This window comes from Bos taurus, chromosome 2 (assembly GCF_002263795.3).
Source record: "Bos taurus isolate L1 Dominette 01449 registration number 42190680 breed Hereford chromosome 2, ARS-UCD2.0, whole genome shotgun sequence".
Taxonomy (NCBI): Eukaryota; Metazoa; Chordata; class Mammalia; order Artiodactyla; family Bovidae; genus Bos; species Bos taurus.
In genome coordinates, this window is record NC_037329.1 from 132,459,726 (window position 1) to 132,473,230 (window position 13,505).

Consider the following 13,505-nt stretch of genomic DNA (forward strand, 5'->3'; position numbering starts at 1 on the left):
TGCTTCCGGTCTGACCGGCCAGAGCGGGTGGGGAGGGGCTGGGTGCGGTAGCGGTAGCGGTGAGGGGGTTGGGACCCGTGCCTGGCCTCCCCTGTCTCCTCTCCTCACGTGGCTTGCCTGGCTGCTCATCTCCTAGGGGGAGAGGGCACCAGGGGAGAGGAGCCCTGGCCTGGGGCTGGGAGCGGCCTCCTGCCTGCCTCAAACCCTTTTTGTGAGAAGTGGCTCAGGCCTTGACCCACCTCAGTGTCCCGGGTTTTCAGATGAAGCTGCTGAACTGGCTGATTCTTGGGAACCCGCGAATCCCAGCCGCTGTTGTAAGGGCATCTGTTTGGGTCTGGTACCCCTTGTCCGCCTGATGTATGTGCCTTATCTCAGTGTCGCCCTGCCAACACCTGCCTCTTGACCTCCTTTCCCCATCAGCCTGCCACTCCCAGGCCACATCCAAAACCCTCCTGTAACTACATCTGCAGCCGGCTGACCCTCCTGACCACTCCTTCAGCTTTGGTTAACTCCAGCCACTTCTACCATGCTTGTCTTCCAAGGCCTTCCAGAGGCCTGTTGATGGCCTTTTCTGCTTTCTCCCCATCACCCTGCGTCTTCCCTACCCTGTCGAATCCCAGCTCCGTTGCCTCAGCTGTTCCCTCGCCAGAGTCCGTGCCCCGTCCTGTGGTCTTTCCATCACTCCCACCAGATGAAATCCCAGCCAGTCCACCCACACCAAGGTCCTGAAGAAATCCTGACAGGCGGTGATGTCATGGACATTTGCGGTCTCCAACCTCAACTGGACCCTCAGCCTTAACACAGAAATCCTTCCAGCTCAGTTTTGACTCCTTTCTTCCCACGGGCTGTTTCAAACCTTGTCCTCTCTCCTGGAATCTCTCACCTCTCCCCATTCCTCCGCCTGCTCAGAAGGTAACCTTTCTCCCTCTTCAGAGAGAAAATAGAAGCCGTCAGATGGAAGCTTCCTCAGCTCTCTGCCCTCAGAGCCGCAGACTCGCCTACTTCTGTCTCCTTGCTTTTCTCTCTCCCTCTGGTTCCAGTGAGAGGGGACCCGTCCTCTGATTCTAAGACCAACGGCTGCTCCAGGGCTGCCCTGAAGCCTGCCCCCTGTCCGCGGGTCCCCACCGGTCCGCAGCTTCGCCACACTCCAGCCCTTCGCTTCTGCTGTATCCTTTGCCTGGAACGTTCTTCGCCACTCTCCACAACCCTTCATCCCCTTCCTTTGCCTCATGCCCACCTAGCCTTCAAATCCCAACTTAATAGATGAAAGTGTTCTTCCAAGATGGAACTAAGGGAGCCTCAGAAGGAATCCTCCCTGGACTCTTTAGTCTGCCAGGCCCTGTTCTAGACTCTTGAAATTCCAAAGGAATGACTAGCAACTGTATCATCCGAGGACTTGGTAGCTCAGACAGTAAAGAATCTGTTCGCAATGCAGGTGACCTGGGTTCGATCCCAGAGTTGGGAAGATCCCCTGGAGGAGGGCGTGGCAACCCACTCCAGTATTCTTGCCTGGGGAATTCCATGGACAGAAGAATGTGGTGGGTTACAAGCCACGGGGTCACAAGGAGTCGGATACAACTGAGCAACTAACACTTTCACACAGATTATTAGAAGATATTATTAGGAGACATTCAAGAGCCGTATATCATCAGAAGGAGGAGTTCAGATTCACTGTGCAGCCTGATGGCGATACATTTGCTGCTGTGGCTAGCTCGGATATGTGGACCCAGGACTCTAATGGAGCACGGCCCCGACCCTCCAGCAAGATGTTCACACTTGGCTGAGAAGACAAGTCGCACAGCCATAAGGAGTTACAAATCAGATCCTTCTCAGCACAGTCTGAGTCAAGGCTGGAAGAGCAGTGCAGGCCGGACGTGATTATGAGCCAAGTGACTGGCAGGGACCGGAAGTTCTCTGGGAGCCTGGGGAAGGTGGGGGGTTGTTTCAGTAGAGGTGTCTCGTCCCATCTCAGAAAAGAAGCACCTGATCTGTGGGAGCAGCTGGAGAGGGGCCTGGGCTGGGTAGGCTTCCTGTGCGGGTCACCCCCTCACCCGCCCTGCACACGCAGGGAGGCATCTAAGGACCCACGAGGGTGCAGAAGGTGGAGGTTTCTGGAGCCGATGGTTCTGCAGCTCTGTGCTGCTGGCTTGCTTCTTGTAAATGATTCTGTCAGAAAATATCTAAGCCAGGCTCTTCAGCCCTTCAACGCCCACCCCAAAAAAGATGAAAGTGGATTCTTCATCAGCTATTTTAATATCACCTAAGGATTATGCAATCCTTTGGAAAATCAAATTGGCTTCTCACCCTGTTTGTGTGTGTGTGAGTGAGTGTGTTTGTGGGTGTGGATGTGTCCCCGTGTGGGCGCACAGGGAAACCGTGCTTATGCCCGGGGTCTGTTTCATCTTTAGCGGCCTGTGCCTTTTGCTCGCAGGGGCCGTGGAATGCACAGCTCTGGTGGGGGAGGCTGCAGGGAAGGGAAGCAGGGGAGGCCGGCCAACCAGTTGCTGTGTCTGCCTGCTTTTTAAAGAGAAGGCTGACTCTGTGCTTTTGTCTCACCTCCTTCTTTGAAGAGGATGTCTTTAAAGGATGAACCCTGCAATGCCGGGTCTCTGGCACACATAACAAAGTGGATTCTCAGTAAACATGGCCACGGATCACTGCCCGGTGGGTTTGCATGTGGACTCACCTCCTTTACAGCCCTGGGTCTCTCTGCTCCCCAGCCCTCTTCCTGGGCTCCAGCCAGCTTGTTCCCCAAATGCACCCTCAGCTTTTTCATCTTCAGGGTCTTCATGCTTGCCTGCCCTGACCCTGGTCCCTTCCTTGAAGTTAATCCAAATTCACTGACCCTTCGAGACTCTTCTTAAAAATCACCACTTTCTTAAAGCCTTTCCTGACCATACCTGCCCCCCCACGCCATCCTGTGCTTTCTCTAATCCCTTTCAGTCCAGTGGAACATGCCAAAGATGGCACCGTGGACTTTACTAGGTCAGCTCCTCTGATCTTCATCACTCTCCTCCTTACCAATGTAGTTGCAAAAAACAATTGAGCCTCAGAGCCCCCCAAGTTAACGATTGGCAGAGCAGTGTTGAACCCCAGTTTGGCTGATTCTGAAGCCCATTGTGTACCCTGCAGCCTCATCTCCCCCCCTGGCATTCCCACCTGGCACTTGCCCTGTACCCGCCTCTTGTGCTGGAAGAGAGGTGGCAGGCGTGACCTCTGGGATCAAGGCTTGAGTCTGAATTCCAGCTCCACCACTTGACTCTGAATTCCAGCCACCAGCTAGGTGGCTAGCTGGCCACCTTGGGTAAATGCTTTAACTTCTCTGGACCTCAGTTTCACATCCTAGAGTGGAGATGATAAGAATAGGATTGCTGTGAGGCTGAAATGAGATAATGCATGTAAAGGTCTTAGCACAGTGCACAGTGTGTGGCAAGCAGTAAATGCTCGGTGAGGGTTAAGTCCATTGCCCTGTGGTTCTCGTCTCACAGGGCACCTCCCCTTCAGTCGGTTATGAGCTCCCTGTGGGCAGGAAGTTGCCTGTGTCTGTGTCCCCTGCTTTGTGGTAGGTGTGTAGCAAATGGGAATTAGAGTAACGGCAGTGGTCATGTTGATTGCACAAACTGACTTTTCTATGAGAGATCCTGCAAGTTGCCCATTGGTACCCCCACTGAGGGTATGTGGCTTGAAGTGGGAATAGCCTCTCCCAGGGCTGGGCTGAAGGCAGGAGCTTCGGTTCCTTAGCAGCTTGTTCCCAGAGACCAATTGGCCTTTTCGTTTGTTTGTTTTTCAAGTAGAGACTTGTGGATTTTGGTGTCTGTGCCCCCATGTCCCACTCTGTCTGTCCTCAATCTCATTAGACATGTCTATTGAGATCACAGATAGCCTTGAAGCAGAAGGTCCACTGGGTGGGTCTTCTGGTAAAGAGGCCAAGAGACTGGCACAGTCAGTCGTGCCTCCCGATGAATCAGCTTCCTGAGGGCACTGCAAGAGAAGTTTCTAGAGAATGAAATTTGCCCCTTGAAGCACTGCTGCTGTTTTTTTTTTAATATTATTTCTGCCATATGGTTGGAAAATATCCAAAAATATATCGCCTGCTTCTCAGTGTCCTTCAGCAAAGCATACCAGACATGGTAACTCACCTTGGCTACTGTTGACCAAGTGCTTTTACCATCGGGAGCTTGCTGAGTCTTGCCGGCAGTCCATGGGGGGCCAGATTATTGTCTCCGCCCCACAGATGAAGACGCCAAGGCTCGGGGAGCTTCAGTGGCTCTGCCAAGAAGTGGCCGACTCTGCACAATGCAACGTCTTCCTGGGGCTTGGAAGACATTAACTACACCCCAGGTGAGACACTGTTGACGTGACTGCAGCCATCTGCCCCGCGCTCACAGCCCCAGGTTCACGGGCTCGGTCAGTTATCCTTTTAATCACTCCTCTCTCTCCCTTGCCTCCTGCTAAGAGCAGCCACTGCTTGTCATGCCTGTCCTACTTCTGGGTCTGAGAAAAAGAGGCTGATTCTCTTGCTAGAATTTTGTCTGCCGTAAGAGCCTTGTGCCGTGTGCTTGGATGCTCAGGGTTGTCAGTTTTGTTTTCTCAGCTGTGTTTTGGATACTTAGAGGGCTTGGCTCAGTGACCCACGGGTGAGCAAGAGAACTGCTAAGGGGGTTCGGGGTGCTGAGATTGGAGTCAGACACACCTGGGGACTTCCCTGATGGTCAGATGCAGGGGCCATGGGGTCGATCCCTGGCTGGGGAACTAAGAGCCCATGAGCCTCGTGATGTGGCAAACAAAACCAAAACAAAGTAGACTCAGACACACCTGGATTAAGCCCTGGCTCTGTCAGTTTGCAGGGCAACACACCTAACCTCTGCCAGTCTCCATCCCATTGTCCGTGAACTGCGGTTGATCATGTGTGCCAGGCTTGGCCTCATTCTGGTCCTCCATGGTTGTAGCTTTGCTTTTATTTATGAGACTTGAAGCATGGTAGGACTCAGACCATTCATTCATTCGATCCAATATTGATTACTGCACATCTCTCCACGTCTAGTTTTCTTTATCAGAAAAACAAAGAGAATGACAGTACTTATCTAGCTGAGGACTAGATACGAGTACTTAATGTTTAAATACATGTGAAGTGCTCAGAATTGTGCCACGTAGAAAGTAAACGTGATACACGTGAGCCGTATTTTTAGTGCTAGTCAGTGCCCGGCACAGGGCTAGCTGGACTCCAGGTGAACAGCATAATGGTGACCCTTACGGACCTTGCAGGTTCCTTCCTCCTTCTGTTCTCCATGGGGAGAAAAAACCGAGCAATGTTTTATCACTGCCCACGGAAGATGAATTGATGGGTTTGAGAGAGTCGCTCTTAGGGACCCGCCTACTTGCTCTGTCTCCCCCTTCATCAAGTCTCTGTGCCTCTGATCCTGTGCCCTTGGCTTTGGTTCAAATCCCCCGTAAATGATTAGTCAAAGGGAGAGGACCACGTCTGTCTTGCCTAAGTTGTAGCTGTGGAGGTCAGTGTCTGTGGAAAAGCTCTGTAGCCTCCAGAAGGCCTCACGGACAAGAGGTCTAGGCAGGGGTGCCAAGCGAGGGGGAAGGAACATGGATTTGGAGTTGGGACCATGGGCTTGTCCTGCACGCCACCCCCACCCCCAACTTGGTAAGCCACATGGATCTGTTTCAGGTCATGTCTCCTCTCTGAGTTGGTTTCTCAACTCTCAAGTGAAGAAATGATAGGTCCTACCTGGAAGGGTTGCAGTGAGGAGTAAATAGATGCAGAAAACAAATTTGAGGTCATTCACTTCAGTTCAGTTCAGTCACTCAGTCGTGTCCGACTCTTTGCGACCCCATGAATCACAGCACGCCAGGCCTCCCTGTCCATCACCAACTCCCAGAGTTCACTCAGACTCACATCCATCGAGTCAGTGATGCCATCCAACCATCTCATCCTCTGTTGTCCCCTTCTCCTCCTGACCCCAATCCCTCCCAGCATCAGAGTCTTTTCCAACGAGTCAACTCTTCACATGAGGTGGCCAAAGTACTGGAGTTTCAGCTTCAGCATCATTCCTTCCAAAGAAATCTCAGGGCTGATCTCCTTCAGAATGGACTGGTTGGATCTCCTTGCAGTCCAAGGGACTCTCAAGAGTCTTCTCCAACACCACAGTTCAAAAGCATCAATTCTTCGGTGCTCAGCCTTCCTCACAGTCCAACTCTCACATCCATACATGACCACAGGAAAAACCATAGCCTTGACTAGATGAACCTTTATTGGCAAAGTAATGTCTCTGCTTTTCAATATGCTATCTAGGTTGGTCATAACTTTCCTTCCAAGGAGTAAGCGTCTTTTAATTTCATAGCTGCAGTCACCACCTGTAGTGATTTTGGAGCCCAGAAAAATAAAGTCTGACACTATTTCCACTGTTTCCCCATCTATTTCCCATGAAGTGATGGGACCAGATGCCATGATCTTCGTTTTCTGAATGTTGAGCTTTAAGCCAACTTTTTCACTCTCCTCTTTCACTTTCATCAAGAGGCTTTTTAGTTCCTCTTCACTTTCTGCCATAAGGTGTCATCTGCATATCTGAGGTTATTGATACTTCTCCCGGCAATGTTGATTCCAGCTTGTGTTTCTTCCAGTCCAGCGTTTCTCATGATGTACTCTGCATATAAGTTAAATAAACAGGGTGACAATATACAGCCTTGATGAACTCCTTTTCCTATTTGGAACCAGTCTGTTGTTCCATGTCCAGTTCTAACTGTTGCTTCCTGACCTGCATACAAATTTCTCAAGAGGCAGATCAGGTGGTCTGGTATTCTCATCTCTTTCAGAATTTTCCACAGTTTATTGTGATCCACACAGTCAAAGTCTTTGGCATAGTCAATAAAGCATAAATAGATGTTTTTCTGGAACTCTCTTGCTTTTTCCATGATCCAGCGGATGTTGGCAATTTGATCTCTGGTTCCTCTGCCTTTTCTAAAACCAGCTTGAACATCAGGAAGTTCACGGTTCACATATTGCTAAAGCCTGGCTTGGAGAATTTTGAGCCTTACTTTACTAGCGTGTGAGATGAGTGCAACTGTGCGGTAGTTTGAGTGTTCTTTGGCATTGCCTTTCTTTGGGATCAGAATGAAAACTGACCTTTTCCAGTCCTGTGGCCACTGCTGAGTTTTCCAAATTTGCTGGCATGTTGAGTGCAGCACTTTCACAGCATCATCTTTCAGGATTTGGAATAGCTCAACTGGAACATTCAAGGCCCCCCTAAATGCCTCCTTCCTTTTGGAGTTGAGTCCAGGGCTCCTTTCTCTGAGGTCAAAGGCATTTATTTACTCAGCCACTAGAGGGCACACACATCACTCTCCTAGACTGGCCTCCCTGGACCCAGGCTCAGGCGGAGGGGTGCAGCCCCGGGAGGCTCCTGGAGACAACACCTGTGCAAAAGTGGATGCCGCAGAGTTGGGGAGCAGGAGAAGCTGACACCTGGAGGCAGCTGCTGAGGCCACAGGTGGTCCCCCAGGGCGCTCAGGGCCTGGGCTGTCCTTTGGAGATGTCCGGAAGGAGACAATAGGGCCGCCCTTTATTTATTTTTTTATTGAAGTATAGTTGACATACAGTATCATGTTAATTTCAGGAGTATACCGTAGTGGCTGATGAAACACGCTGTGCAATGGTGACCATGATAAGTCTGTTAACCATCTGTCACCACACAAAATTATCACAGTAGTATTAACTATAGTCCTTATGCTGTGTATTACATCCCCGTGACATTTGATAACTGGAAATCCATGTCTCTTAATGCCCTCACCTCTTCGCCCAACCCTCCACCTCCCTTCCCTGTGGAAACCACCTGTTTGTTCTCTGTATCTGTGACTCTGTTTCTGTTTTATTTGCTCATTTGTTTTGTTTTTCAGATACCACATTTGGTGGAATCATATGGTATTTGTCTTCGTCTGTATGACATTTCCCTTGGCCTAATGTCCTCTAGGCCCATCCATGTTGTTGCAAATGGCAAACAATTTAGTTCATTCTGGAGAAGGAAATGGCACCCCACTCCAGTATTCTCTCTTGGAAAACCCTATGGACAGAGGAGCCTGGAGGGCCTCAGTCCATAGGGTTGCAAAGAGTTGGACGTGACTTAGCAACTGAACAACAATATTTCATTACATATACATGTTAAGGAATGCTTAGGTTGCTTCATATCTTGGCTATAGTGAATAATGCTGCACTGATTATAAAGGTCATATGTGTTTCTGTTTTCTTTGGATAACTACGCAGAAGTGGAATAGTTGGATTGTATGGTAGTGATGCAAGGAAACCCAACCAGTCTATCCTAGAGGAAATCAGTCCTGAATATTGATTGGAAGGACTGATGCTGAAGCTGTAACTCCAGTACTTTGGCCACCTGATGTGAAGAACTGACTCATTGGAAAAGACCCTGATGGTGGGAAAGATTGAAGGCGGGAGGAAAAGGGGACGACAGAGGATGAGATGGTTGGATGGCATCAGCGACTCAATGGACATGAGTTTGAGTAAACTCCGGGAGTCCGTGATGGACAGGGAAGCTTGGCGTGCTGCAGTCCATAGGTTCACAAAGAGTCAGACACGACTGAGACTGAATCTCATTTGAGATTCAGATTGAGATTGATTGAGATTGAGAAACGACTGAACTGACCTGAACTGATGATGGTAGTTCTGTTTTTAACATTCTGAGAAACCTCCGCATGGCTAGGCTACACCGATTTACATTCCCACAAGCAGTGCCCAAGAATCCCCTTTTCTCCACATCCTGGGGACTTGGCCCTTTAAATCATCTCCTCCAGGGGCTACTCCTCCCATCATGGTCGGGCAGGGTCACAACCTTGGAGCAGACAGAGGCAATTCCCAGTGAGTGAGTGAGAGCGTCAGGAGCAGCTGATAGCCCATCCCTAAAGAGGGGGCCTGCCAGAGACTGTGCCAAGCATTCCGGAAGCAATGGAGAGCCAAGCAGACTCTCTTCCCGTGGGGTGCTTTTGATCCAGATATGGTCTGTATTTACCTATTTGGTCTCCAACCAGCTTGGAGGCCCTCCTGGGGCCACAATCTTGTCTCCTTAGAAGAAGGCATGTGTGTGCTAAGTTGCTTCAGTCATGTCCGACTCTTTGAGACCCCATGGACTGTAGCCCTCCAGGCTCCTCTGTCCATGGGGCTCTCCAGGCAAGAATACTGGAGTGGGTTGCCATTTCCTCCTCCAGGGGATCTTCCTGACCCCGGGATCAAAACCAGGCCTCCTACATTGTGGCTCTTTACCGCTGAGCCACCAGGGAATAGTTGATGCTTATTAAGAGCCTGTACTATCTCATTACCAGAAATGTACCCAGGTCCCTTTCTTCTTCTCACCAAAGTGTCATCACTCGCTCTTTTGAAACATATGAGTCGCTTCATCATGGGCTAAACCATCACACAGTTATTTTTTTTTCACACTCAAAAGAAACGAAGTCAGCCTGTAAGATGGAACCTAATTTAAAAACATCCCTTGCAGCATCTGAGATGAAGGCTGGCTGGGACCAGGCCCGGTCAGGGCCCAGCCTCTCAACATCTACCCGAATCTTGCCAGTAAGGGCAAAAGTAACAAATTCTCCAAGGATGCTCGAGCAGGACGCTTGTTTGAAATTTTCTGGGAAACTTTGCCACAGGACTCTATGTGAGGACATGGGACCTTGGGCCCACATTCTTCTCTGCCATCCTGGGAGAAGTGTGCCAGCTATGGCTACCATTACCGTTGCTAATGACCTTCCCAGGCGGCTCAGAGGTGAAGAATCTGCCTGCCAATGCACGAGATGCAGGTTCGATCCCGAAGTCTGGGAGACCCCCCCTGGGAGCGGGGATGGCAACCCACTCTGGTATTCTAACCAGGAAAATCCCGTGGACAGAGGAGACTGGCAGGCTACAGTCCATGCAGTTGCTAAGAGTCACGCATGACTGAGCAGGTACGCATGCACCATTGCTAATGGTAACAAGAGGGTGTGGTCACCTGGAACAGCATTTTATGGTGCCAATCTGTTTCACTTGCCTTCTTTAGTTGATCTCCACAAGTCTGTGCAGTAGGGGGCTGTGTGAGCAGGAGGAAGTTGTCCAAACTCACTGGGCCTCAGTTTCTCCATCTCGAAACTGATAATGGAGTCTCTCAGGTTATTGCGAGGATTAAATGATGGAACACACGTGAAGCCCTTAAGGAAGATAGCACCTGGCATCTACTAATTTCTTTTTATTTCTTCTTTACAAAGAATTTACTGTATTAGGAATAATAGATGTGACAGTGATCTGCTGAGTGTTTTCTCGTTTTCATTGAACTGTAATTCATTACAGTGCTGCCTCAGTTCCAGGTGACAGCAGAGTGACTCGTGTATGTGTCGGTCGCTCAGGCATGTACGGCTCTGTGCGACCCCGTGGACTGCAGCCCTCCAGGCTCCTCTGTCCATGGGATTCTCCAGGCAAGAATCCTGGAGTGGATAGCCATTCCCTTCTCTGGGGCATCTTCCCGACCCAGGGATCGAACCTGGGTCTCCTGCACTGCAGGCAGACGCTTTACCGTCTGAGCCGCCAGGGAAGCCCCGTCTAGTTATGCATATATCTATTCGTTTTCAGCTTCTTCCCCCACGTAGGTCATTACAGTGCTGAGTAGAGCGCCCTGTGCCGTGTAGAAGGTCCTTGTTGGTTGTCTGTTTTATTTACAATAGTGTGCGTCTGTTAATCCCAAGCTCCTGATTCATCCATCCACCCCGCACTTCCCTCTTTGGCAGTCATTACTGTGTTTCCTATGACTGTGAGGCTATTTCTGTTTTGCAAATAAGTTCATTTGTATACTTTTTTAAGATTCCAACTAATTTCTTCATAAATGTTTGAAATGACTGATAGGCAATTTTAGTCTCTTTAGGAGAGGAAACTGGGATTCAGAGGGGCTACGTTTATTGGATAAGTTTCCTGGTCATCAAGGAAGGAAAACCCAGGAGGACTGCCCTGTAAATGGGGCCAGACTTTCCCACACTGGATTTCCATCACGAGCCGTATGGCATTGCTTGTCAACTTGGCACCTCAGGAAATATTGACTCTTCAAAAGAAAACTGAAAAAGGATGAAGGCTTAGTGTTGCCAAAGAAAGAAATTAAAAAAAAAAAAAAAAACTTGGACTTTTCAAACAACTGAACCATTCTTATCTTTATACTTAGGTCTAAATACCCAAAGGGGTATCGTATTCAGAGGTGATTAGGTTTGGAAAAGTCTGTCTGCTCGGAGCCCCCACTGAGGGTCTTTGAGGACCTGCACCGGACTTGTGGGTTTCACCACCACGTGGCACCCTGCATTTTGGTCATTTTCTCCCCAAATAGGACTTCATCGGGCAGAGCCCTCGGCAACAGAGGAAGGTGTGGTCGTGGCGCCTCGGGCCGCCTGAGCTCCTCGGGAATGAAGGTCTTCGGGGTTCTCGTGGTCTTTGCCTCCTGCCGTAAGTAGTCGCAGCGGGGCGAGCTCCCAGGTGTCACCCACTGTCTGTCTGTGTCTGTGTCTGGGGCGACCCCTTCTCAGGTGGCGTCAGGTGAGTGGAGTCAAGCGTCGCCCAAAGGGGAATCTGGAGTGAAGTGGGCCCCCACCGAAGTCCTCCTGCTTCTGCGTCTCCTGCAAAAAGCATTCAGCCCAGTGCTGGGATCTCACAGAACATTTAGAAAATCAAAGGTTTTGCTAAGAAAGAGGGCATCTGAGCACTGTTGTACCACACACATACCTTTCAGGAGTCTTTGGATGCTAGTTGCCTTTATGTACTTGTTTTTAAATTAACTTTTATTGGCGTAGAGTTGATTTACAGTGCTGTGTTAGTTTCCCTGCAGAGCACAGTTACACGTGTGTACACAGGTCCCCTCTTGTATAGATTCTTTTCCCATACGGGTCGTTACTGAGTATTGAGTAGAGTGCTGTATGGTAGGTTCTTATTAGTTATGTGTTTTATATGCAGTCGTATGTATGTGTTAGTTCCAGTCTCCCAATTTACCCCTCTCCTCTTGCCTCCTTGGTAACCCTAGTTTGTTTTCTGCATCTTAAGTTGCCTTCATTTAAAGTCCTATGGATTCCAGAACAAAAGCGTGGATATACATCTAGCTAGTTTCAGTTCAGTTCAGTCACTCAGTCGTGTCCAACTCTTTGCGACCCCGTGAATCGCAGCACACCAGGCCTCCCTGTCCATCACCAACTCCCGGAGTTCACTCAGACTCACATCCATCGAGTCAGTGATGCCATCCAGCCATCACATCCTCTGTCGTCCCCTTCTCCTCTTGCCCCCAAATCCCTCCCAGCATCAGAGTCTTTTCCAATGAGTCAACTCTTCACATGAGGTGGCCAAAGTACTGGAGTTTCAGCTTTAGCATCATTCCTTCCAAAGAACACCCAGGGCTGATCTTTAGAATGGACTGGTTGGATCTCCTTGCAGTCCAAGGGACTCTCAAGAGTCTTCTCCAACACCATAGGAATGATTAATTCTCCTCAGAAAGGCATTCTTATGGTGACTTATGGAATAATGGGTAATTATAAGTCATTGCTTTCAGGAGATTGGATTACAGATCTCTGCAAAGTGAAAGAGAACTTACTGGGAAGCAGTGTTGGGTTTGCTGGAAAACCCTCTGACTTGTTGCTTTGATTAGATGAGTGGAGATTTGCCCAAATCCATTTCTCTATCCGTTTCAGCTGTGAAACAATCACTTTTGGGTTCCCAAGTCAAAATGTCAAAAACGGGGTCCCTGGTTCACTTAGTCAGTGGTGGAAGTCAGTTTTCAAGATCATGATGTTAGAGGCAGGGGGTCTGTGTGCAGGCAGGACCACTGCTGCACACCGCCCCCTGCCCCCCGCTCCGTGTACCCCAAGAGCGGAGTCTCAGTATGGTCCTACCCTCTCTCCAGGTACTGCTCCGGCAGCAGAGACCGCCCCCGGGCTTGGGCCCCCTCCGCAGTGTGTGGGACCACAAGGCATCCAAAGTCACAGGAAGAGATGGGAGGGCTCCTGGGAAAATCTCCCTAAACCTCCCATTTTGGGTTTTCTTCTTCATGTTTTTATTTTATTTTTATTGTAAAACTAAGATTCACTCGTAATTAAAATGTAAAGTACATTAGGGTGGAGTAACAAGATAAAATCCCTTCTCATCTTTCACAGACCCTTATGCGTTTCAATGTGAACAGTCTTCAGAGTTTGATAAACATCCTTTCAGGCCCTGGGCTTCCCGGGTCGTGCAGTGGTAAAGAGTCCACCTGCCAGTGAAGGAAACGAAAGAGGCAAAGCTTTGATCCCTGAGTCTGGAAAATCCCCTGGAGTGGGAGACGTGGGTTTGATCTCTGGGTCAGGAAGATCCCCTGGAGGAGGAAATGGCAACCCACTCCAGTATTCGTACCTGGAGATCCCATGGACAGAGGAGCCTGGCGGGCTACAGTCCATGGGGTCACAAAGAGTCAGACACGACTGAGAGACTGACATACACTCAGGCCTTTGCATACATA

The 13,505-nt window shown here is 49.6% G+C and overlaps 1 protein-coding gene across 3 annotated transcripts in view; it reads left to right on the forward strand.

Annotated features, from left to right (window-relative positions):
• The window catches only part of PLA2G2C (phospholipase A2 group IIC), a 31,446-nt gene that overhangs the window by 408 nt on the left and 17,533 nt on the right, over positions 1-13,505 (forward strand). Inside the window, exons 1-2 of one of the 3 annotated variants that reach the window (XM_015460897.3) lie at positions 59-4,407; positions 11,358-11,473. In XM_015460897.3, the coding sequence (XP_015316383.1) occupies positions 11,434-11,473 (40 nt within the window). In that variant the 5' untranslated portion in view covers positions 59-4,407; positions 11,358-11,433. Of the gene's footprint in view, positions 1-58; positions 4,408-11,357; positions 11,474-13,505 lie in introns of those variants that run through there. The other 2 variants (XM_015460902.3, XM_002685790.7) reach the window with 2 other exon arrangements.